The 26,924-nt window shown below is 36.7% G+C and overlaps 2 protein-coding genes across 2 annotated transcripts; one reads left to right on the top strand and one right to left on the bottom strand.

Annotated features, from left to right (window-relative positions):
* Positions 1 to 3: 3 nt before the first annotated feature.
* Positions 4 to 13,063, top strand: HSPD1 (heat shock protein family D (Hsp60) member 1). The gene is made up of 12 exons (XM_034430023.3): positions 4 to 388; positions 2,374 to 2,549; positions 3,560 to 3,812; positions 4,475 to 4,557; positions 5,745 to 5,840; positions 6,157 to 6,250; positions 7,321 to 7,489; positions 8,730 to 8,829; positions 10,288 to 10,533; positions 11,703 to 11,877; positions 12,202 to 12,380; positions 12,464 to 13,063. The coding sequence occupies exons 1-12, from the start codon at positions 70 to 72 to the stop codon at positions 12,611 to 12,613; spliced, it is 2,040 nt and encodes a 679-aa protein (XP_034285914.2). The 5' UTR covers positions 4 to 69; the 3' UTR covers positions 12,614 to 13,063.
* On the bottom strand, positions 12,922 to 26,924 carry COQ10B (coenzyme Q10B). Its single transcript, XM_034430030.3, has 5 exons — positions 26,590 to 26,924; positions 21,349 to 21,498; positions 19,597 to 19,789; positions 16,262 to 16,363; positions 12,922 to 14,638 (listed from the first exon to the last, which is right to left on the bottom strand). Exons 1-5 carry the CDS (start codon positions 26,664 to 26,666, stop codon positions 14,471 to 14,473), a joined length of 690 nt encoding a protein of 229 aa, XP_034285921.1. The 5' UTR covers positions 26,667 to 26,924; the 3' UTR covers positions 12,922 to 14,470.

Here is a 26,924-nt window from a genome sequence, read left to right as displayed (position 1 = left end):
TTTGGTGAGCATGGGCATTCCAGAAAATTCTGGAAGTACGGAGCCCGGGAACCTGCATAACCATCAGTAATGAAGCCTTGGGAGGAGTGGGCCAATCAACGCGGGCGGCTCGTTCGCAGGGAGGCTTTTGGAAGCTCCGCCCCTTCCCTCCCGTGGCCTGCCCGAATGAAGGCCGAAAGGGCGTGGCGCAGGGAGTGGGCGGGCCCGGCAGATTTGCTGCTAGACTCGTTCCCGGGCGCCCTCCCGCGCCAACCTTTCACGTGGGGAAGGAGGTGGGGCAGTGCGAAGGAGGTGAGAGCGCCGCGCTGCTTCCAGCCCCCGCGAGTGGTCAAGAGGAGCCACCTTGTTCGTGCTGCGGTATCTCGCCCGTTGCCTGCGCCCACCACAGGTAAAGCGGGGCTCCCGATCCGGGAGGAGGACGGGTGGCCTGCGGGGAGACCCAGGGCATGGACGGGAGAATCGGTGCTGCTTTCACGTGTCCCTCTCCTGTTTGGAAGGAATGGCCCAGCGCCTGCCCGCGATCGCCCTGCGGAAGCGCTGCCCCATTGCCCCTTTCGTCGTCCCCCCCCTCCCCGCCACCTTTGGGTGTGCTTTGAAAAGATGGGATTTGTAGTCCAAGGCATCCAAACGTTTAGAAAGGCCGGGAGGTGATTCCGTCAGTTCAGGGGCTGCGGAACAGAGGGCCGGGGGTGGCTAGATTGCGGGTCAGGCTGATCGGGGGCCGATCGTGAGTCTTGGTGCGTAGAAGTCTTTCTCCCGCCGGGTTGCATTGCGATCAATGGAGGCGGCCTTGGCCCTTCCCCGACCGGCCTGGTGTCCGCAGGCGATGGGTTTGGGTAACAGCTTCCAGCGGATCCACGCGGTGGTGGCAGTCCTTCGCTGCTGGAGGGCGTCAGGTTAGCGGCTCTAGGAGACTTAACGCAGCCCAGCCAAATCTTGAGCCGGTGGATCTCAAATTAGCGGCCTGCAATTCCTGTGCTTGGCCCTTCACACACCCGTGAAGCTAAGGGAGGGGGGGGAGTCTTCTGATGCCCCCACGAGTTTAGTTCAAAAGGATTGGTGAGCTGCAAGTTTCACTGGCTGTAGTACCGCTTTCCGAGTGCTAGGGGGCGCTGCTGCTCTTTTGACCTTGTCCTCCGACCTGGTAAATGAATGAAGCACGTGTGAGATCCAAAAGATAGGCTTGGCTTGTTAGTAGACTTTACTCTCTTCCTTCCCTCGCCCTCTTTTCTTTTGTTTCTCCCCCTTGCATTTTTTTGTAATGATAGTGGCTGGGAAGCTGCCTTTCATGCTTTGATGTTCTTTTAAGTTGATACCAATCCATAGATTAAGCCTGTTTCCCAGTGCATTTTGTTCCAAGATGAAATGGGAGGCGAGGTATAAACGATATCTGTATCATTCATTCGTGTATTTCTTTTAAAAAATGAATTCTGATAGGATGCGACTATTGTATATTATTACAGTTTAAAGAAGATTATCAATGTTTTTGCATTAGATTTGGCATTTTGAGGGATGTTTATGAGCAGTCTCACAAAATGGTTGCTGGTGTTTCAAATACAAAATATTAATATAATAGAAAGCAAAAAAAAATCCTGAACTGCTTCAGCCAGCAACTAATTTGCTTTATGTAGATGAGCACAGTATGGCTTGTACTGACTGTGCCGGTACAAAATTACTTTTATTAGGTAGTACTAAATAGATTTGTTGGAAATAACACCTGAATCCATATTCCTACCTCCCTGGTTGAAAATACAGTACATTTTCAAAGATCCTTTAAGAGCCAGTTTGTTCTAGTGGTTAAGGCATCAGGCTAGAAACTAGAATGAGTCCGGCCTTAGACATGAAATCTGGCTGGGTGACTTTGGGCAGTCACTTCTCTCAACCCAGCACACCTCACAAGGTGGTTGTGGGGAAAATAGGACAAAAAAGTATGTTCACTGCATTGGGCTATTATAAAAAAAATAAAGTTGGGATATAAATAAACAATCCTTTAAAAAGTTGTAAGCCAACATGTGATCCCTTTTCATGGAAGTGACATGTGAGTTGAATTCAAGGGCATTGAAGTTGGCATAGGTACTATAGTTCTACTGTAGTGATTGATCACACTAGTTATATACGTTCTATAATTGGGTATTTGCCATTTTAAAAAGGCAATCCTATTTTGATGTGTTGTAGCAAGTCACTGCTCATAGACTTACCATATTGTGCAATTCTTCTAAACCATGCTGGGAATGAATTGGGGATTTCTGGCCCAGCATATCCGTTGCGCATCAGTTTAGGAAAGATTATTTTGGCATTTATTAGGCATGATCTGTTTCCATTCTTGATTATGTTGACACTGACTTTGCATTTTTTTAAAATTTTTCTTTATAGAAATGCTGCGTTTACCATCAGTGCTACGTCAACTAAGGCCTGTATCCAGAGCCCTGGCCCCACACCTTACAAGAGCCTATGCAAAAGATGTGAAATTTGGAGCAGATGCCAGAGCTCTTATGTTGCAGGGAGTAGATCTTCTAGCTGATGCTGTAGCTGTCACTATGGGACCAAAGGTATTTCAACAAATAAGTCCAGCACTATGTGGATATTTACTTGTGAAGTGTCTTGATTTGATGAAGAACAAAATCCAAAGTAGTTTTGTGGCTTGATTTATCTGAAGTGACATAATTTCAGCAGGAAAATAAAATGTATTATATGGAAATCACTGGACTTAAATACATTTAATTTTTACGGTACCAGTTAGATTTTAATTAACATTTTTGTGTAAAATGTTTTGATATTTACTTCCCTGTGGCGTGTTAGAATATGCTGTCAAGCAAGCATATGCAACGTTCCCTATAAATTGATCATTCTTGATATCAAATTAATCCGATGAGCTTAAAAAAACTAGTGAAATTCTCCTGAATTTATAGCCATGTATGAGGTCAGTAAAAGTTGCCCTAGTCTAATGCAAGTAATTATAATAACAACATCAGGCCCAACTATACAATTGTATGGACAGTAATAGGTACAGATAGCCCTCAACTTAATGACCACAATGGAGCCTGCAATTCTATGTGACGGGGCTCAATTTTTGTCACCATTTTTACATAAGATTTTCAAGTGAATAAAAATTTAGAATAAAAATACTCCTTTAAACAAATGCAAACTTACTCGATAGCATGATTGTATTGTTGCATATTTCCTTGGACATATCTCCTTTTGTATGCCAGGTGGTTTTTGTGCACTGTTTTTGCAGATACATAATCCTGTTCATGCATAACTTTTTGCCAATATATGTACTTTAATGGATATGTGGACAAGCATGCTTTGTTCCTGATGATTCGCATTTGGCACTGCTAGCATTTCCAACTCTTGTTTACTTGGACGCTCTAAATATATTTTATTTATTTCATATTCTACAGTAACACATAATTAATTATGATACCTTTCTGGTATGTCTTAATAGCATTTATACTAATAAATTGTTGTAAAAATATTGTCTAATCATTAAGAGATCTGAATGGAACCTAAATTTGATATAAGTTCTGCAGACCAATATTTTAACTTTATGTTATTTCAGGGAAGAACAGTAATTATTGAACAGAGTTGGGGAAGCCCAAAGGTGACAAAAGATGGTGTGACAGTAGCCAAGGCAATTGACTTGAAGGATAAGTACAAAAACATTGGAGCAAAGCTAGTTCAAGATGTTGCCAACAACACCAATGAAGAGGCAGGAGATGGTACAACTACTGCAACGGTATTGGCACGTTCAATTGCCAAGGAAGGATTTGAAAAGATCAGTAAAGGAGCAAATCCAGTGGAAATTAGAAGAGGTAATACTAACCTTTCTGATGTGAGTTTGGTAAAAGAAGGTGTAGTCAGACTTACTCAAACCTGATTTTTTAAAAGTGTTTTGAAATAGGCCATTTTTGTTAGGGCATCCATAATTACCAAGGAAAAGTGAGACATATATTGATATCTGTGCATGGTGTTACTTTGATAGATAAAAGTGTTCTATATATTTTCATATATTGTGGATTGTAATCTAACTGTAGCTAGGTCACTTGGAGTCATATAAACACAAATACTTATATGCTGGTTATAAAGAGAATGAGGTTCTGATTTAAATTTCTCAATTTTTAATACACCACTGTTTCTAAACTCCCATAGAGTCATTTAAGACTCCCATAGTCTTAAATAACTATGTCCATTTTCCCTTCACTATTACAGTGCTGGATAATGTTGAATGGGAAAGTGCAAAATAAAGGAGTTTACCTCAGCTTCCTCTTATTATTTCTTGTGAGGTATAGCAGATTTGAACATGGTCATCATAATAATAGACTGATGTCTATTTATTTGAGACAAAATTGTGTGTATGTGTAAAGGAATACCACATATAACTTTGATATGGGGAGAATGTAAGGATAATACCTCTTAAATACCTATTTACTGTTAAATCCATGGATTATTTAAATGAATACTTTTTGTTTTTCAGGTGTGATGCTTGCTGTAGAGGCTGTAATTAATGAATTGAAGAAATTGTCCAAGCCAGTCACAACACCAGAAGAAATAGCTCAGGTAATGACATCTCAGCCTTAAGCAACTGATTCAGTTTTCCAACATGTTTTGAAAAATGAATACCGTATTTTCCGGCGTATAAGACGACTGGGCGTATAAGACGACCCCCGACTTTTCCTGTTAAAATATAGGGTTTGGGCTATACTCACCGTATAAGACTACCCCTCTTCCAACGCACACCAAATAAAAATTAAAAAACATCAACTGGCTCACCCACAATGTAAAAGCAGCTGTGCTAGACCCAAAATGGCCCCTGCAACAAGCAGGAACCTCACACAGCCACAAAAAGCCCCAAAAAACAACTTTCATACTTTACACACACAAAATTCCACATACAGCTTTGTGAGATTTTGTGTTTGTGTAGTTAGTGAAACACTACAGAAACACACTAAATCTCAGAAAGCTGCACAAATATTATTTTATTTTTATTTTTATATGAAAACTAAATTTAAAACTTCCTAAATTTTAAATGGCTAGGTCTAAAAAAGAACAACTAAAAAAACCCCAATTAACTATTTTTTTTAAAGATCCCAAAGGGGGAAAAAACTTACCCAATAGAACAGGGGTCTCCAACCTTGGCAACTTTAAGACTTGTAGACTTCAACTCCCAGAATTCCTCAGCCAGCTTTGTTTTGCTGGCTGAGGAATTCTGGGAGTTGAAGTCCACAACTCCTGCCTGCTTGATTGCAGGCAGGGAGTGGCTTGCTGATGGAATGGATTCAGGCAAGCAAAGCAAGGCAAGCGTTGCGATTAGCAGCTAAGGTAAGCAAGCTGGAGGGGGAAAACTTTTTTCCTTTTACAGGGCTCTGGCGATCCCAGCTGAGTTGCCTGATTGGCAGGCAACTCAGCTGGGATCGTCAGAGCTTGGATCGCCAGAGCCATTTAAGGCTCGTCAGAGTCTTTCGGGCTGGTCTGTCTGGTTATAGGAGAACGACACCCGGCGTATAAGACGACCCCCGACTTTTGAGAAGATTTTCATGTGTTAAAAAGTCGTCTTATACACCGGAAAATACGGTATATTATTTAGGCTACACTGTTTAATATGCCTAATAAAGCCTTCTAATTTGAGAACATACTCTTTAAATGTGTGGTGGGATGTCATGTTACCAACTCTTTAAAATGAGATGAGATTTTTGTATTTAGTTTAATTTCCTAGAGTATGTGATGTATAATTTGTCCATGTGCAGGTTGCCACAATATCAGCAAATGGGGATAAAGAAATTGGTAACATAATCTCCGATGCCATGAAGAAGGTTGGACGGAAAGGGGTTATTACAGTGAAGGTAAGGGTTGCACAAGTACAACCCTGTGCTCCTTGAATTATTTTGGTTGGTTTTATGATAGCATTTTAAGACTTACTGAGAGCATCTAATGAAATGTGAAGCATGATGTTTAGGATCCTTCATAGAATTTGTTAATAGGAGATTTAGGTTGGGGAATAAGATGCACATGTTATGTACCAAAATTAAGTTGGGTTTGGTAATTTCAATTACTACAAATTAAGCATTTTCCTCTTACTCAGTGAAAACTGTTAGCTGATAGAGCAATCTTGTGACTTCCAACCATACTAGTTAATTTTCCAAATCTTTCAAAAAATAGGATGGAAAAACTTTGAATGATGAGTTGGAAATCATTGAAGGTATGAAGTTTGATAGAGGCTACATTTCTCCCTACTTCATTAATACAGCCAAAGGTAAGATGCCATTAATTGAACCACATGTCTTGGTCTGGTCCATCAGTCTTTTTGTTTTAATGATAGGAATAAACTAATTCATGATTTCCCCTGGTCCTATTCATTTATTTTTGTATTCAAGAATGTTTTGCTACAAAATACAGCAATTTAGTGCTCTATCTTGACCCCAATTGGACAAGATATTGTTAATATTGGGCTTGGGGATCCTAAGGACGTATGGAGTCCATTAAATGGTTACATTGTATATAGTTAAAATGTACTCTTTTCTGCCTTATTATACTCTTAAATGTAGCTTTTTAGTTTTTTAGTATTTTAACATTGCATGTCACTATTATTATTTTATTGTTGTTTCCAATCTTAAACTGTTTTAACTATAGATTGCCCACACATAATAAACAAAATAATACGAAATGAAGGAATTAAAATGTTCTGGGATTTAGAATTCAGACAGACAAGTACATGCCATACAACATTCCAGATTTAACAATTCTGTCAATAAGACAGATTTTTTAAAAAGTCGGAATACTGGACATGGCAGAATAGCATGTCTAAATAGCAGAAGAGAAAAAAATGGAGAAAATACAAAAACCTTCAAATAAAAGTAGAATAACTGTGGCAAAAGAAAGGAAAGGTAGTACCAATAGTGATAGGTGCTTTCTTCAATCTCTATATCTGGAGCACCACTTGAACCTCATTGGCATTGACAAAATCATTGGTTACAAAAGGCAGTTTATTGGAACAGTTTACATTTGTAAATTAAGTCTTTAATATTATTAAATAATATCTGCCTATGCCAGGTCATTGGAAAGTACTCAATACCTGGACAAAAATGCTGAATGCGGTCTAAACATCTAGCTGACTATACATGCAACTATAAAAACTATTGCAATTGTGATCAAAGCACTTCTACGGGGTGCCATAATGGAAATTTTCTTTCAGCTAAAAATTAAGATAGCTTTGTGGATCCATCTTTGCATGGAATTTGAATGTGCATGTTTTGCAATTGCCACTGGAGGGCCTCTTGCAGACTCCAGATGTGTTGCCACTGCTCTTATTATGTTCCTCTGCAGGACAGAAATGTGAATTCCAAGATGCTTATCTCTTAATCAGTGAAAAGAAGATTTCCAGTGTTCAATCCATAGTACCAGCTCTTGAAATTGCAAATAATCATCGTAAGCCTTTAGTCATTATTGCTGAAGATGTAGATGGAGAAGCCCTCAGCACACTTGTACTAAACAGGTAGGTTTGATATAAATCTTTTTTTTAAAATGCATTTCTTCCAAAATATTTTCAATAAAAGAAGCTGCATTCGTACAATCAGTTTCAAGAAAGGAAGTCGTCTCCTTTGAAGAATTTGTGATGTTTGTGTTAGTGGAAGCTGGAACAGAAAGGGTATTTTTTGGCATTTGGGAGCAGATTTTGGAAAAAAATAATAGGGTGACAGAGCAAAGTGCTAAATGAGAATGTTCATACATGATATTTACTTTATCCTGCAGTATTAGAACAGCGTCCAAGGATAAACTTTGTCTGACAAGAAGGGAAACCTTGTTCTTGATAATTAGTGGTAGGAATTATCAAACAATTATGTACCTATTTTAACAAGACAATTAAATAACTTGTTAACAGAGCAGCAGAGCAGTAAAGATAACCGTATAATAGTTACGATTTTGGTATTACCAAGCAAAATAAATGAAAGATTAGCTAGTTGCAGTTGAGACTAATGCTGCAAACTTAAGGTAATCTGTAGTTAAAATTTGTATTCATTTAAAGCACAGGTTTTTAACCTGGGTCTGCAAATGTGGGAAAAATTACAACTTTTATCTTCACCAATTTCTACTTTAAATTTAGCTATACATTAAACGATTTTGGCCCAACTCACTTCACAGGATTGTTGTGGGGAAAATAAGAAACAGGAGGAGGGGGAAGGTGTGTTGGATGTGTTTGCTGCTTTGACTTGTTTATAAAAGTGATAAAACTGGACACAAATGATTTCTATATCCAAAGTAATTTATGGCTTTAAAATTCCTCTAAGAATTTTAAAAAGATAGTTTAAAAAGAATATTTTTATGATTGATTTCAATCAAAGCACATTTGATTACTTCGTTATATTCCTGTTACTTTTTAATATTTTGATAAAGGTATTTCAGAATAATTGGTAATACTAACTATGTATAATTTATTTTAAATACATTTTGAGAAAGGGTCTATAGGTTTTCCTGGACTTGGGTCCATAGGACAAAAAGGTTAAGAACTGGCCTAATGAGATTCTCGGGAGGGCAAACTGAATCTTTACTGGAAATCAGGAATGCAGTTTATATCAGAGGTTATTTTGGTCTGTAAATAACGGCCAATCGTTTTAGTTAAATTGTCATATTAAAATAAGCTCTAATTAAAATTGTACGTGAGGTATCTTGGACTAAGAAATATTAAAAAGATTTCAGATTTAAAGTGCACCCTGCTTACTGATTTTCTTTCTCAGATTGAAGGTTGGCCTGCAGGTGGTTGCAGTAAAAGCACCTGGGTTTGGCGACAATAGAAAAAATCAACTTAAAGATATGGCAGTTGCTACTGGTGGTGCTGTAAGTAAAACCTAAAAAGAAATGAAAAGGTTCTTAAGCCACAGAAAATTGGCAGCATTAATGCAAAATTGACACGTTTGTATTTGTATTATATCTAGAGCTGTAGGATTCTAACCTACTTTTATTATATACTTGACTTATTATAATATTTGATCCTTAGTTATATCAAAGGAGAATTTGGGAAGGTGTTTTATGCCAAAGCAGACTAGAGGTGTGAATATACTACAGGTAGTCTTCAACTTACAACCATTCATTCAATGACTGTTCAAAGTTACAACTGTACTGAAAAAACTGACAACCATTCTTCACATTACGATTGTTGCAGCATGCCCTGGTCACGTGATCAAAATTCAGATGCTTGACATTGGCATGTATTTAAGACAGTTACTGTGTCATGGGGTCATGTGATCCGCTTTTGACAAAGTCAGTGGGGAAGCCAGATTCAGTTAATATGTTACTAGCTTAACTGTGGCAAGAAAGGTCGCAAAATGGGGCAAAACACACAACTATCTTGCTTAGCAATGGAAATTTTGAACTCAATTGTAGTCATAAGTCAAGGACTACAAGGACATGTACTTCCAGAGGGTGTTGGGATTTAAATCACGGGTGCTCAATTTTGCATTCTTGCAATGGTATAATGGGCCCCACCATTTTAAGGTCAGCTATCTAATTGAGCCAGTCACTTGCTCACAGTCCCAATAAGACAGCAAGGGTAAACTATTCCTAAAAATCTTGCCAGATAACTGCAGGGACTTGTCCAGGCAGTAGCCAGGAGTCAACACTGACTTGAAAGCACCCAAAAATTGAATGCGTAAGATCTCCGACCTCCATGTATTTCGCTGTGCCCTCAAAACCTTGTTGTTCCGCCAGGCCGGGCTATCAATGTAAAGATTTTCATTGGTTTTAAATATGGGGTTTTAAATTTGGGGGTTTTATAATTGAGCCAATTATTTAATAATTTTAATTATTTTTAAAATTTGTTCGTCTTTGTGCTTTTAATTAGGCTGTACACCGCCCTGAGTCCTTCGGGAGAAGGGCGGTATAGAAATAAAATTATAAAAAATAAATAAAAAACAAACAAACAAACAAAACCCAATTATCTACTTTGGAAGCAAATGGCTTTCCATGTTGTGAAGCAGAAATGAGTATGTGCTCTGGTGCAACTCAGAACTGATAACACTGAAGCCTGTGCGGCTTCTTGAACATGCAAGCATGCAACTTATAATTTCATCTGAGCTACATAATTGAAAATTTTACACGGTTGAAGTACCTGGGCTGTAAATGGTTACTTCATATGACATTTAGTAAGTGTTTTTAATTTGGGAAAAACTTTTAGGTAGGAGTACTGAAGGTAGGACTAAGGAAGCAAATAAAGAGGGATGGTTTAGTAGTGATTATTAAACATTTGTAAAATTGCAACTGGTAACAAAAAACTTTGTTCAATATAACCTATTTCAGGTGTTTGGAGAGGAAGGTTTAACTATAAATCTGGAAGATGTTCAGCCTCATGACTTTGGTAAAGTTGGAGAAGTCATTGTAACCAAAGATGACTGCTTATTGCTTAAAGGAAAAGGTGATAAGACTCAGATTGAAAAACGGATTCAAGAAATAATTGAACAACTGGAAACCACAACAAGTGAATATGAAAAAGAGAAGCTAAATGAGCGCCTGGCTAAGCTTTCTGATGGAGTAGCTGTATTAAAAGTAAGGAAACTGTGGGTTTTCTGTCTGGGTAAAATGAAAATGTAATTTCATCTTTTTATGCTGATTTGGCCTACTTAATGTTTTCTTAGCTGGGCACATGCAAATTTAATAAATCAATAGAAGGTAGTATAAATGGCATCAACATGTCTGGGATTCGATTAACATTACAGCCTAGTGTAAGATCCATGAAGTATTAACTATAACCTGAATGATAATTTACCTGGTTAAGATAGGGATAGTAATCCATATCCAGAAGACACTGGGTTGGACATAATTGGTTTAAGAATTTGTTAAAAGTGGCTGTTGTGAAAACGTAACAACATATAGAAAGACTTCATACTTTCCTCCAATGTGGTTTATGACAGTAATGATTCGTTTAACAAATATTCATTTATGGCCTGAGACATCTCTTAAAACTGGAGAAGGTGGAGTTTTTCTTAAGCGGTAAAGGTAGTAAAATACTTAACCATACCACAGAACTGAAAACTAGTATAATTAGTTTTTTTTATGTCAAAGGGAGCTGTAACATTTATTTCTTGAAAAGCAGCATTCCAATCATACAAGAGAAGTTTCCTTTCCCAGTCAATTCAGATTTCACGATTTTGCAGATAACTTATAAGTACAGGTAGTCCTCAACTTAAGAGCAGTCATTTAGCAACCTGTTACAACCAACTCAAAATAGGGGACTTGTGACCCAGATTTGAAGTTCCACCCATCAGGCCTTCTTCATGGTCATGTGATGGACTTTGGGCACTCAGTAACATTTATGTGTTAGCATATTCCCCTCAGCAATCTGGGTCCTCATTCACCGACTTCGGAAGGATGCTCAGTCAACCTTGAGCCAGGGAATCGAACTGCCAAACTGCTGGCAGCCGGCAATCAGCAGAAGTAGCCTGCAGGACTGCGTTCTAACCACTGTGCCACCAGAGCAGTTGCATTACTGTCTTATCTCTGCTTTGCTGAAAACTGGCATTTTATTTTCTGCGCAAAACCACACCATAACAAATCCTTGGTTGGCTTAATGACCACCACAAAAAATGCAAAATTGTATTAGTCAGATGACTGACCACTTCGACTGTTTTAACAAAACTACCATAATGGGCAGGCTCCATTACAGTTGTATGTCAATGATTACCTGTAAGAACTTGATAATTAGGGATTTTTCTTAGGTTGGAGGAACAAGTGATGTTGAAGTTAATGAGAAGAAAGACAGAGTCACTGATGCCCTGAATGCCACTCGTGCTGCTGTAGAAGAAGGCATAGTCCTAGGTGGTGGCTGTGCATTGCTCCGTTGTATTCCAGCACTGGATACTTTGACTCCAGTCAATGAAGATCAGAAAATTGGTAAGTTAATACCAGTTACTGTAGCACTTACTTGGACACTTAGATTTTAAGTAACTTCCAATTTTCCTATAGTGCGCTCTCTTGTCCCCAGTGTAGCTGTCTTTTCTTACCGTCAGAAATTTACTCCCAACTATCCAGAGCTTGTTGAGAGCTGGAAAATAGATGAAAATTAATTTCCAGAGTCCGACTGGAAATTTTATACCTGGAAGTCTTCATTTTGAAAGATAGGCAATTTATCTGAATAATGGTCAATGTTGGTTCCATCAGCAGCAGTGAAATTAGTGTAGCTCCGTTTTTATAATAACCAGAACTCATTCGTTTTAGGCATAGAGATTATAAAAAGAACACTGAAAATTCCAGCTATGACTATTGCCAAGAATGCAGGGGTTGAAGGATCACTGATAGTTGAGAAAATCATGCAAAGCCTGCCTGATGTTGGTTATGATGCAATGCTTGGTGACTTCGTGAATATGATAGAAAAAGGCATCATTGACCCAACAAAGGTAAATACCGAATTTTCTAATGATTCTGTGATAGCGCTCTTAGTGTTTCAATATTTTACAAAATACTCTTAATCCATTCATAGGTTGTGAGAACAGCGCTGATGGATGCTGCAGGAGTAGCTTCCCTTTTATCTACAGCTGAAGCAGTTATAACTGAAATCCCCAAAGAAGAGAAGGATGCTGCTGCTGCTATGGGAGGAATGGGTGGAGGAATGGGAGGTGGCATGTTCTAAAGCCTAGGCTACATGGATGCGTATCATGAACTACAATGCATGACCTGATAGTTTAAGAGAACCTTGGGTCAGAGTCAGAAAGGATGGATAGTGACTGCAGAGAAAGGGTCTGTGTTTAAAAAAAGAAAGAAAATCACTGTAACATTGTTACTGGATTTCAGTTGTATGATTATTTACAGTCATTGTCCATGCCTACAGATAATTTATTTTATACTTTGAATAAAGACATTTGTACATTCCTGATACTGGGTGCAGATCCATGTACCAATCTTGTGCTCTGAACTTAAAACCAGTTGAAGCACTTGCAATTCTGCTAAATAAGACTTTATTGGTGCCTGCTGTCACTAAAAAATGCAGAAGCCATTGTGTGCAAGACTGAATAAAATTGTGTACAAAGTAGACAAATATACAATTATGTGACAACTTTATGTAATAAAACAATTGCTCTAAGCTATGGTATGTATTAACTTATTCACAACATAATCTGTTCATCCCAAGTACTAAATTTTCCAAGACAACATTTTTTGGATTTCAGAGCCAACTACAGTAACTAATCATTAAAGTCTTATTTTTCAAGGAAAGAAGTTATTCCTCAAAAGTTAAACTTTCATATAAAATTGTCAAGTTATTTTTCTTTAAATATGTGAAAATAGAAAGCAGGATGATTGAGCTGCCTTCCTACTACAAAAAGTTTTAATAACATTTTTGTGACAAATTAGAACTGCACTGAAGCAATTTAGAATCCAGCTGTACTTCAATTTGATCTACAAACTTTTCTTGCCTGAGTAACCATTTTTCATGATTAAGGGTCCAGAGCTAACTTGATGATGGGACTTACGACCATTGTGAAGCAGTTCGTAGTAAGGAATACAGCTGACCAGAGATTCCAGTACCCTCACATTTATGAAAATAAACAATGAGAGGAGTGCATAGTATCAAAAATAGTCATAGTATGTTTATGAATCTAGCTATAATCATCAAACTATTACAAATGGTAAGTGCAGCAATATATAAAATTAGATGTTAAATTCAAATACACTGTTTTAACTTAAACTATATTTACATATAGTTAATGCCAAAGTTACAGAAGCCAACTCTGGCAAACAGTAATATCCTTTTTCCTGTTCATTCCTAATTTATTTTCCAAGGCAGATGGAGAGAACTATGGAGGAAGGTAGGGAATGTGCTTTGTTAGCACTGTCAGTTCTGCTGGTAGAAGAAAGCCATAAACCCCCAGGCATTATGGTTTGTCATTAACTGGAACATTTTAAAAGCTAGAGTTCATGATTATTCATAGAAGACCCCCAGTATAGGTAGTTACCTGTTGGAATCTTACAACAGTTTACTACAGTACCATATTAAATAATGTACTGATGAAGCTGAGCCCTTTCTGTAGAATTCATACAACTTACTAAAATACTGCATATTAAGTTTGCTACCAAAGTTTATGCACTACAAAAACACTTTGTTTTCAGAACTGCACACTGCTTGTTAAAGCTAGTTTTGAATACTAAAAATAACTTAAATATGCATTTAAAATAATAACTTAAAACTTGATTTCAATAGTAAATATTAAACATTGTCAAAATAAGGCTATAGAACTGGTAACAGTGCTGAGTTTTATACATGCTGAAAAGATGAGGGGAGGCCATTGTAAATGTAGCTGCCACTCAGTGAACTTACCAGCACCTTAGAATTGCACTTGACTGAAGCTTCTATGTACACCTGCATCTTACATGCATCTTTTATACAGTAGTATTATACATAATTGGCAAAAAATGCCCCATATAATTGGAAGCCCACATGAGAAAAACATCTCATATGTAAAGATGGTGTCCAAGAAATTTCAAAACTACTTTATGTATGATGCACTTCATGAAGCATTAACTCTCGAGGTATTCTAGTTTCTGGACCATAGAGCTTGCCTGCTCTTCTTTCAAATGCAGCTACCATCTGTTTAACAACTTCATCAAAGAACAATGTGGCAAGCTGAGAATGCAGGAGAGAGCGAAACTCGAAAGAAATCTGTAAAGGAAAACAAATTATCACTCACCTCTAATGATTAAGATGAATAGGCAGTTGTTTTTATGTTAAATCTAACCATATTGGGGAATAGTGGCTAGTTACAAGATCATAAGAAAAACTGAACATTCATTTTCTGCTGTAATTTCAATTTAATATTTATAGATTTCTAACCATGAATCATTTTGTCTTCATTAACCTTAATTGCCATTCAGGTTGTGGTAGTTCTCAACAATATATAGACAAAATCAGTATCATAGGACTTACAACAAAGTAACATTAATTGGTTACATAGTTACATAGTGCTCTGCAGTCTGCACACAATACAATGCTTTCTTTGTCTTTTGTTTGGATTCCCCCACATAATCATTCTAGGTTTGCTATGTTCTATGTATTTCCAATTCAAAATGCTTCATGGTCCTTTGGGCACAGTGGGGGCATTCCAAAGCTCCTGTCTGTAATTGAAAGCAGCTGTGTGTTCTAGGATTATACAGCTGTCTTGCAGTCCAATCCTAAATACCATTTAATTTAAGGAAGTGCCAACAGGTATCATGTGCATGCCTATATATGGTCACTTCTAAGGACCCCTTTCTCTTTAGAATCAAAAGTGCTGCACAGTTAAAAATACCTAATCAAGGAATATATCTCCATAAGAAGGCTAAATAGTTATATTTAAATAAATAAATACCCTGGTCCACTGATACATTTTACTAGTCTTCTATATTCTAAAGAGTAATGTTTGTCAATAATAGGCAATTATTTGGCCAGTTCTGACAATTTCCTGTTCAATACAACAACATTAAAGATATAAAAAAAAACCAAGTTAGTCCTTGCTTAATGACCAACTCATTCAGTGACCATTTGAATTTACAATGGCACTGAATGAGTCCTGCAATATTGCCATTTGCAATCTTCATTGCAAGCTTCCAACAAGCAAAATCAATGAGGAAGCTGGCAGGTCGCAAATGACAACCATGTGACATCACTCTTAATGATAATGCAGGATTTGCTTAATGATGGCAATCAAGTGCCATCACTAAGTGGTGTAGCCACATTATTTCACATATACTTAGCGATGGTCATTGTCCCAATTATCATTAATTGAGAACTATCTGTATTCAGAAAAAAAAAACCTGAAAATACCTAAAGCAAAGCTGTATTTGAATGAAATGCTATAAAAATATTGAAATGATAATGAAATTACTAATGCTAATGGAATAATTTATTCCATGCACATTACGAGTTGCTTGGAAATGAGCATTCTTCGTTGCTTAAAAACAAATTCATTGAAGTTGGATTGCTGCAACTAAAAATTATGGTTCACAAAAGTAATTTTGCAATCATAATTAAAAGCAAACTATGCAAAGCCAGTCTGGCAGAGTGGTTCAAGTACTAAACCAGAAACTGGGAGATCATGAGTTATAGTCCTGCCTTAGGCACAAATCCAGCTGGATGACTTTGGACTCATCACTTTCTTTCTATCCTAGGAAGCCACTTCTGTACCATGCACAATAACATACAAATTTAAAATACTTATTTGTACTTATTAAAATACAATAAAGTATGGTTTCAAAAATACATTTTTCTTTGATCTCAATAGCTTGGAAGGGTTATTTTGCTACTTACTGAAAAATCCAAGGTGCATGTCCTTTGATAGCCAGGAATTCCTGGACTAAAGCGCCACACAGTTTCCAGATGATTAAATAATTTTCCATCTGTACACGATGCCTATGAAAAAATTTAATTAAGTAAATTTATATTGCATTCAAAACTTTGAACCCCATACTTTTAAAATGTCTTAATTTTGATACTTTGTGTATTATACGATCATCACCACAGTAACTTCAAGAAAAAAAATGTTTTTCAGCATGGAGCAAAATTGAAAGGAACATTACATTAATATTTTAAAAACTCCAAAATGAATGATTTTTCTCTTAGAATAGTCCAGCTTCCTTTGAACATTGCAATTGTTTCTCAACAGTATTTTTTCACTTCTGCAAATACAAAAGTGTTTTCTCAGGTAAAAGAGACTAACCCAACAACTGGCAAAATAATCAACAACTTGAAAATGGGTAATTTCTTTAAAAGTATAATCTAGGTCCATGCAATTGCTTTGTTCATTTTAATTTCTTCTCTCTGGGACTTTTTTTTAAATTTTTCGTCTGAAGGATACGTTTTGAAAAATATATCATGTTGGCCCAACTATAGCAATTATTTATGGGAAAAACCTAATCTTCACAGTGACTTAAAAGAAGTTGAAGTATGCATTACAGAAACAGCCTGGAGGTAAATAGAAAATATTGAACAAATACAGAAGGGTACTAAAAAGCTGGTGGAAGAATTTTCTAGCTTCAGTCCCTTAGCACCAGTACTTAAGATAGGAGCGATATGATCCAAGGCAGGCAGTGCCAATTTTAGCAGACAATAGAAATTCAAACATAGAACTAGTTCAACCTGGTATAATGCAGCAATGTATCTGTCATTATACCAGTCTATACAAGCAGAAAATGACATGGGGGTGAGGGTGGGCGGAGGCTTTTAGAAGATTGACAAGTTAGGAAATAAGATAAAAGTTTACTTTCTTAAAAGCCATTTTTAGATAGCTTCAGAGTTGTAGAATTGAAGAATCAGTATTCAGATCTTTATAGCTTTTTTTTTTTTTAAAAAAACTATACTTTATGGGCAATTTATTGGCTTGGCAGAAATAAAAAGAGGTACTCCTGGTAATATTTAATGTACAGTTTTAAGAGCAATGGCTGCATAATCTCAACAATTATGGTCTAACGTATGAGAGTGCAAAATTAAGTGTAAACTATTTACATAAATTTGGTAGGTAGCAATTCTGAGCAGTAGTGTAGTTTTGAATGTTTCATTCAATAATGGGCAACCTAATTGTATCTTGCCATTGGACTAGTTCTTTTTAATCTATTCAGTAGAGTTTATACCTGCTAATAATGGCTTTTATGCTATGGCATGATCTCAGCACAAGAAAAGTTATTCTGGAGCAGTGGTTAGAACACAGACAGCTCTAGGACAACTCGCCACAGCCAATTTTCCATGGCCAACTCACTATGGGATAAGAGTTACACCAATATCGGAAATGATGGAACTGAATCATTAAAGACAGGGCGCAAAAGGAGGGATGAAATAAATGACAAAAATTAAAATAATGTTTTAATTAATTTAAATAATTAAATTGAATGATTGTCCCATGACGATTTGGCCGTGGCAAATTGTCCCATTCCGTTGCAGGCTAACTCTGCCCACAGTCTGCAGTTCGATCCTCATGGGCTAGAGGTTGACTCAGCCTTCTATTTTTGTGAGGTCGGTAAAATGATGACCCAGATTGTTGGGAGCAATCTGTTGACACTGTAAACTGCCCATAAAGCACCATGGGATGGTATATATTGCTATTGCAAGAACTATGACTATTGCAAGAAGCTAGCAGTAGTGCTACTTTTGGAATTCATTCAAGCATTGGGGTTTTCTGCTTTAATTTCAAGCAGTATAGGGGAATTTAAAAGGACATTTCCACCCAGCCTCATATAAGAAAAATAAAGTCTATTTGCAAATTCAGGGGATTTAAAATTTCAGGTTTTCTTGGGTGGATTTGATTTTTAGGTAGGTTTCAATCATTTCAGGCACGGCTATAAAACAGAAGTTTTCAATGCTATTGACTACAGCATCCTCCTAGACAGGTTTCTTGAGCTGAGATATAGTAGCACTCTATGGTAGTCTACTCCTACTTGAATGTCCAACTAGTGCTGGGGAATTGCCATTCTGCCTCATCACAATTGGGCTGGATGAAAGTCAATAAACTGAGACTCAATCCAGACAAGATTTGTTGATGGAGATTCTGTCCAGCTGGGTGGTGCCCTGCCTGGCCTCGAGAGATCCACATTCACCCTAAAGGAGCATATTTGCAGTTTGGAGGTGATTTTTGATCTATCATTGTCAGAAGCCCAAGTGGCCTCACTTGAACAGAGTGCCTTTCAACAGCTTTCGCTGATTTATCAACTGTGGCCTTTTCCAAACAGCCTCACAGTGCTCTGGTAATTTTGATTGGATTATTGCAATGCACTGTATGTGGAGCTACTTTCAAAAACAGTCTGGAAACTTCAGTTGGTTCAACATTAGAGTGACTAGACTACTCGACTGGCTGATATGAATATATTATGCCAATATTTCATCATCTACACTGACTCTCAGTATATTTCTGGATCCAATGCTAAATATTGGATTTGACCTTTAAAGATTTCAAGGCTTAGGATCTGATTATCTGAAGGCGCACTTTCTCTAGTATGTACCTAAATTGGACCTTTAAGATTTTCTAAGGCCCTCCAGATCCCCCACCAAAAGAGGAAGGATCGGTTTCTACAAGGGAGGGCAATTTCTGAGGCTATTTCCCAAGGTAGACTCAACTGGCATTCACGTTATTTTAGTGCCAAGTGAAGATCATTTTATTTTCACAGGCTTTTAAAACATATTTTAATTATATTTTAACATATATTAATTCACATTGTTTTAGAGTGTTATGACCCCCTTACTGCCTCCTGGATTATATGGTGTATTTATGTAGTATTTGATTTGATTGGATATGTAGTAACTCAAACTGTATTCTTTCTCTTTTTTTTTTTGGTGTAAAATGCTCCGAGAGTTTTGACTATTGGGCATTTTAAAAATTTAAATAAATAAACAAACTACATATATACTGAATTAGTATACCGCTTACTCTTTACAGCAGACTTGCTTCTAGAGCTTTCCCTCCACATCCTTTTCCAGTTTAGTGCTAGTTACATACATCCAAATATCTTCCCAAGCCATAAATTATATCCAGATTTACAAGGAGAAGAATAATCGGAGGGAGAGCCAGCCCAAGATTTCTTGGTTTTATGGTTAGATCCCCTATTGACTACTGGCAACTCTTGGAGTTACATATAAAAACAACAAATATGCATTACCTTAACCAAGTGAGGTCTGACTAGTGTAACAACTGATGTATATCTTTCCAACACAGGAGGAAATCCTACTTCTAATTTAGCTTTGCAGTATCCTGAACGTTTGGATAATACGTCTGATTTTTTGCACCAAGGAACAAAGTTCTTGTATTCGCTTACAACAGCTACCACATCATACATTTCTTGCATAGAATACCTAGTAAATAATGCAAAATGGAAAATACAATTATTAGAGATATGTAGTTAAAATATATTTTATTTCTCTCCTTCCCTTTACTGTTTCAATCATTCTACAAACAAATATGGAATTTTAGCTAGCTTTCTCACAAAAGGTTGTACTTCAAGGACACAATCCTGCCTGTCATTCCAGTATTTAATTACTCTGAAACTGTTCAAACTTTTCCTCTGCACAAGTCTTAGTCCCAATGGATTTAGCAGAAGGCAATGTAATGCTGTGTATACAATACTGGCCTTTAAAAGAATCCTTAGTTTAATCATACCTCCTCTCAGCTTTGACTATTTCCTTATAACACAAGGATATTAAGGATTATTTAGAGTATTTTAATTCCAAAAATTAAACATATTGGATGGAAAGTAGAAAATAGAAGCTAGTAGTCAAAACTTTTGCAAACTGTGTTTGACTTTCCTTAAAAAGGGTATAAAAACTCTTAATAAAAAGATACAATAGTTAAAAAGTAGATCTTCTGTTGATTAAAGGGAATTGCAAACATTTGGGGCCATAATTTTAACTCATTATTATACATGGTCTAGGCAACATATTGAAAGGAGTTGTGGACTGCACCCTAACCTGCTACCAGAAGAGTGCATCAAAAGTAGAGGTAGTCTGTGAGCTAAGACCATAATAGAACCTGCCCATCATATTCGTAACTTGTGATGTTCGTAAAGCAGATTGGTCATGTGACTGAACTGAGTTTATGATTTTTTTTTGGAGTGCTCATTATCAATGCTTTAACTCTGCTTTTTGGCAAAACTTGTAAAACACAGTTATGTGACTATGGGATACTTAAAATAGTTGTAAATCTAGTCCAGTTGCCAAATGCCTGAAGTGTAGTCGTGTTGCTGTGGGGCAGAACTGTCAGAATTTCAAATCAGGTTTTAAATACCTCCCAGGTAGGCCCATTGGAACTATTAAGTTCCTGTCCTGCTACCCTAATGCAATACAGATATACATATGTTCACATACATATCTGAAGGAAGCATAGTATGTTCTCCAACATCATTATGACGGGGCTTCTTCAACGATGTTGACAAACCTACCCAAGATATATTGTTAACTGTATGGGATAATACACTACACTACACTGTATATACTGCCATACTATATCATTATCTCAAGAAAAGGACAATATATCTCATTCATAAATAACAATGATCTCAAACTAGAATTACATTGTAAGCAAGGAACTATAAATCTTGTATTTGCTTCCACAAATGTAGAGCTGCCCTAAAAATTATATCCTGTGAACTTTAATCCTGTTTATATATAGTCAGACTGTAAACTGCTCAGAGTGGATTAACAACAGCATATAACTTTTTAAAAAACAAATAAAATTTAAGGGTTGCTTAAATGATTTCAAATTAAAGTGTGAAATTCAAGAACGAAATAGATAAGCATCAATTTTAACTATATAAACAATGTGAGCAAAGGCAATTGAAAATGAGACTGTTTTCATCAATGCAATCCATTAATATCTACTTCTGTGTAACTGTACAATGTATTTTTCTTATACAAACCCTATAATTCTTCTTTCTGAATATTCTTTCCTTTTGTTCCCGAATGGTGCAGTAAAGCTGAAGTAAGTCCTTCTTGGAAAGGCACAATTTTTTGCTGGTATTTGTGGTAGTGGTGCTTTGCTCACCAATATTTCCCAAGAAGTCAAATGCCTGGAATGATTTAAATATTTTCATCAGAACAGGCATCTGGTTAACACAATAAAGATGAGCCAACAAAATGAGAAAACAAATAAAGAGTAACACAAGGACAATCAGACTCAGGATTAGGTTAACTTTTTATGCCTTGGACAAGCTAAATATATCTCAGTCATGAGAGAACCTGGCAACAGTACAATATAAAGGCTGTCCCTCTTAAAAGTTGGCTCTGAATCAATCTGAGGCCACACACTACTCGGTTCATATATTTGAAAAGCAAGTTTCCTGTCAGGATGGCAAGCATCAAATATATTGAGCCTTTCTTCTATAGTTATAAAACATAGCTTAAGCAGAAAGTATTTTTCATAAGATTATTTTTTTCTCTTTTAGAGGGCCTTAGGTTTTCAGTGAGAATATAGGGTATACAGATACAGACTGTTAGAATGATAACTATCTGTTATATTTTTTAAGGCCTTCTTCCTTTCAAATATTCTCTGGCACTTATCAGCATATTCAGCAAGGCATGGGTCTTCTATTATAAATATTTGATTCAGTTAACATTTTCTTCCATAGCCATATACTTCACTGAAAGAAATGCTGCTTGCTTAGATTTAGCTGTCTGTATATTCAGAGGTAGCTATGAAGGCATGAACAATTTCTTGCTAATGGTAATCTTATAATAAAATACTATATCCACCCAAAAGTTCAGCTCCTGCAATAGCACTTCTACCAGGAGTTATTGTATGTCTTTAAAACAGGAGTAAGAAACATTTCTCAGCTTGGGTCCTTGCCTTTGTGCCCTGCCTGGAAGGTACAGAAAGTTTTGGTATTACAAAAAACAATACCCCCAAAAATTAGTATTTTTTTACATTGAAGGAGGATTTTAAAGGTCAAATGGATGCTTTAGTTTAAACCTTACTGAGATACAAAAAATAAAGGACTTTTTAATATTTTTCCATATTCATTCGGGGAAAGCCCTGGCGCTGTAACCAATTCACAAACCATAAATTGCCAAGTGCTATTTTAAAAGTACTCTCCTAGAACTCTTTCATTCAAAAAGAAACTGCAGGAACCCTAGTCTTAAAAGCAAATCTGGATGGACATGGGAAGGGCTGCAAAGAGAAAGGAAAACCAACCTTTTTCACTTCTGCTGACAGACTGGAATCTGATTTGACAAGTTCACTCAGTTATCATATCTCATACCTTACTTCCTCCACAAATTTATTTAGAAGCATTAAAGCAATCTCCTTATTGATTATATTAATCCTAAAATATTTGCAAAGAGTCAAGGGGAGGATGAGATTTAATTCATTTCCCTGATCTCAAGGATTCCAAATTACAAAATAGTCGATATTAAATATACTAGTATTCAAATATGCACTAAAATGATTTAAACAGCTTTTAAAACTAAGAATTTAACATTAAATACTGGATAATTTCCAGTATTTAATCAGAGGTATATCATTTAACATTGCTTCAGAAAAATCACTAACAGCATTCCTAATTTCAACACAAAAATCAAATAATGGAAATTATACAATTTAAAATGACATTAAACTATTGTCTTATACTTTTAACTAATAAATTCAAACTATCTCTTTAGTATTCCTCTTAATTGCCTACACTATTGTTTGGAAAATTAAACAAAAATAACACTTAACAGAACATCTGATAAACAAATTTGTCAGGCCAGTTTTCAAAGGAGATAAAGCAATTAATTTAAAAGTGGTTTCATTTTTGCAGTTATTGAAGTTGTGAAACTCTTATTAACTAAATCAAAGGCTAAACTTTTATTTTCAATCACAAAAGTCTTGATCAATCTGAACTGTAACATTAGAATCAAGAAGTCATAAGAGAAGTTAAAAATGGACTTGACCTTCCTCAATTAGCAAATAGTTTTATGTAGGAGATTAAAGGATATATTTCATTGATCAAATGTAAGCATAATTATCTTTGAATTATACCACAAATAAGCATTCCAAAGAATAAAATTTATTTTTCTGCTTCTGAGATTGTGAATTATAATTCATAAATAAAAAGGAGGAAAATTTTGCAGTAGAAAGAGGAATATATTTAGTAGGAAATGTTTACCCTAGCCTTCATTGTATCTCAAGTGTCAGTTTTGGAAAAATGTCATCATATGATAATTATATGACGTTATGTTTGTATCATTTTAGTCTCTGAGGAACAGCTTTACATAATCTACAGATACATTAAAAGTAGCAAGAACCATTTACATTTAATTGAAGATAAGTAATTCTAATGACTGAAAATGTAGGTTATTGTCTAGTTTAAGAGGGTGTATGGTATGTTCAGAAAGAGATAATATCTCTGGTGGAGGGGCCTAAGGTGCCCTTTTTAGGGCTGCTTGTTCACCTTTGATACCCATCTGGGATGGGGACAAGCAATAAACAAGATTTTGCATGCAGCTCACTGCTGTAATCCAAACAAAGAAAATACTAATTATACCCATAAATCTCATTTGTAGACATAAATATGACTCTAGGATAGAAATTTTTAAATACTGCAATTTAAAAGAAAATGTGAGTTTTATACTTTATTCATATTTAATTCAAGCATGTATTATCCCAATTATGATTGTAGCGTTTTTAAACTTTGACTTTCATATATATATATAATATTAAGTTATGAATTACCGGAAACACAGGAAAAGTGAAGGTCATTACTGTCTTCATGTGTGCCAATGCACACAGCAGTAGTAGATAGAAGAAAAACAATACAAAATTACTGAGACTTAAGTTGCTCAGTAAAAATCAGAAAGTATGCTAGGATCAGATATATAATAACATTCTCAAAATATCAATTATTATATTTTACCATTCTAAATCATAAACCATGAATATCTGAAATATCAGAGTCTTTTAATTTTGGTACAATGCAAAAAAATAAAATTTTGTTCTTCAAGACAACCACTGTGTTTTTCAAACTTTGTGTTGAGATGAGAAATACCTAATGGAGAGATTAATACAAGATTTTATGAACAGATAAGATCTTGAGAAAATTGGAACATCCATGCCTTCATCAATCAAAACACAGGTGATATGAGTAAGAAAATATCTTTTTTTTGATAAAGATTTACAAATTAGCAAACTTTCCCCTATTTTACCAGAATAATCTGATATGGAAAGAATTGCTGCTTTACTTTGCTAAGGTATTCTTGTGTGTGATTTTTTTCAAGATAGGTTTGCTAGATAGGTTTTAGGACTTATTCCCCAAAGTATTATGATTAACAAGTATAAGGAAAGCAAGTGAGAAAGTGTGATTAAAACTAATATTTTTTCTTCAATTGTTAAAATTGTTAATCATTACCAGGCTCAAAAGAATACTCCAGATTAAATTTGTATACTGAATTACAGATTGCCAGATATTTCAATGCAGGACATTACACAACGTTTTCCTTACCAACTGGCCCACCTAATACATACAACTGACAGAGCAAAGTGAGACTTAGCATATATGTAATAATTTATAGGAGGAAGAGTGAATAAGTATAAGATCTGGAGCAACCATCAGTTCAGTCATATATTGAATTTGTCCAATAGCCTATTAGAATTACGGTATACCATATGTAGCCAGCTAAGAAAAGGCATACAATACTTGTTTCTCCAATAAGAAATGCCCCATTCCCCATGCTATTCATTTAGAGGTGCATGGAGAGTCTAAAACTTATGCCAACTCTCTCTCAATGCTAGTCTGGCTTACAGTTCCTAACTACCGGTACATATTAAATGGAAACAGTAAAACAAAACAAAACAAAAAGGAAATTTAAGCAAGTCAGAGTTACACATATGAGAGAAACTTAGAGATGTAACTTTGGACACTGTTTTCCTAGTAATAAATATCACAAAAATTCAATTTGATGTCATTCTCTTGATGGCTGACTAGCTAACATACAGTTAAGTACCTGCTCTTAACCAAGGCAGTTATAATACATACAGCCTTTACTTCTTTCAAATATAACACTTTTCAATATGAATTATTACCTTTGACATAAAGTATGCATTTTCTAATATATTCCTTATCATTTTCAAGTCTGGGATTTGAAGGGTGGATAGTTTTTAAAATATGTCTAAAGTTTCAGAAAAATATGAAGGTGTTAAATGGCTCCAAAGAGCAAGAGCTGAAGGACAATATTATGTATTTATTCTGCTTTAGAATACTGTTGATAGCACATGACAATATATAAGTGTAAGTCACCAGATAGCCAGGTACTTCATAGATTGAAAGAAGTAAAAAGAAAAGAACTCTATAAAAAAGGATAGTCACATCATTTAGACCAGCTCAAACTTAGAAGACTTAGGGAAGGGGGAATTTGCTTCTTTATCAGTGAAATGGTGAACTAAACTTAGCATGCAAATACATTAAAATATATAATGTACTTCCTTTACAACATTTGTGAGACACGTGCATACTAATAACACAATGGACTAAAAATTAGATGACTACCCCATGAGACCATTGATACTTTCTACAATTAATCGTGAAATTAAATATCACAGGGATAAAGGAGATATCCAATCTGTTCTATTACAAAAGTGTTTATTAATGTTAGTACATTTTAGGTTGGAAATCAACAACTATCTGTCATGGCAAACAACCTGAGTCTTTTGTCGCTTCTATTCTACCCACCACCCATTACAATAAAGTTGGCTATTAAGTTGATAAAAGTCGGTATGGGAGTTAAGCTGGCAATTAACGACGGGGGGGTGGGAGAGGGAACGAAAGCCAGCGGGGCATCAAGCTCATCAGGAGCTCCCCAATCGCGGGTCCTGTGGCTTTTCCGAGCCGGTGGACGAAGTGCCAGGAAGGCAACCGCGCCTCGATGGGACTATGGAAGCGGGCAGGAACTCTTTGACAGTGACGGGCGGGGAAGGAAAAAGCGAAGACGACGGGAACCACCCTCGGCGCTCGTGACCAGGGAAAGGAGTCTCGGAAACCGCCAGCGGCGGCAGAGCCGCTTAGCCGCCCACTCGATCTATGGGACGCCCACCAAACTTTCCTGCCCGAGCAGAGAAAAGTGACGGCTGGGTGGGTGCTTGGAGGGTGTGTGTGTATCCAGACAACCTGAGCTCCCTCTCGCCGTACCTGAGGGCTACTCTACGCGAAGGCACTGCCAACCTCTCCACGAGAGCCTTGCCGAGAGCCCGACTGCTCCGCGCCATATTCGACTTTCCGCGGCGCCTCCAACCGCCTTCAGTGCCCCATCCTATTCTGGCTCCCTCTCCCTCCGCCGCCGCCTCAACGGCCTCCCAATACCTGTCCACACCTCCCTCCCGGATGCAGAGCCAATCGCGGACGAGAGCCGCCTAACGCTAGCCTATCAGCGCAGAGTTCTAGCCGAGCGTCAGCCTTCGGATTTCACCGCCTCCTTAGACACTCCTATGGACTACTCCTTACCCTCTTCCTTTCGCCCCCAGCAC

This window comes from Pantherophis guttatus, chromosome 1 (assembly GCF_059756535.1).
Source record: "Pantherophis guttatus breed Tessera chromosome 1, ASM5975653v1, whole genome shotgun sequence".
Lineage (NCBI taxonomy): Eukaryota > Metazoa > Chordata > Lepidosauria > Squamata > Colubridae > Pantherophis > Pantherophis guttatus.
The sequence above is the reverse complement of the archived record's forward strand: the minus strand, read 5'-3'. Positions and strand labels throughout refer to the sequence as shown.

Excerpts from the sequence above, each read along its gene's own strand:
- HSPD1 (XM_034430023.3), top strand. The coding sequence starts at position 70 with ATGAAGCCTTGGGAGGAGTGGGCCAATCAACGCGGGCGGCTCGTTCGC. Across the intron at positions 389-2,373 it reads GTTGCCTGCGCCCACCACAG|AAATGCTGCGTTTACCATCA; the intron begins GTAAAGCGGGGC and ends TTTTCTTTATAG. Across the intron at positions 6,251-7,320 it reads CTTCATTAATACAGCCAAAG|GACAGAAATGTGAATTCCAA; the intron begins GTAAGATGCCAT and ends GTTCCTCTGCAG.
- COQ10B (XM_034430030.3), bottom strand. The coding sequence starts at position 26,666 with ATGGCGCGGAGCAGTCGGGCTCTCGGCAAGGCTCTCGTGGAGAGGTTG. Across the intron at positions 16,364-19,596 it reads TCAGACCTCACTTGGTTAAG|GCATCGTGTACAGATGGAAA; the intron begins GTAATGCATATT and ends ATTTTTTCATAG. Across the intron at positions 14,639-16,261 it reads CATGCACCTTGGATTTTTCA|ATTTCTTTCGAGTTTCGCTC; the intron begins GTAAGTAGCAAA and ends TTTCCTTTACAG.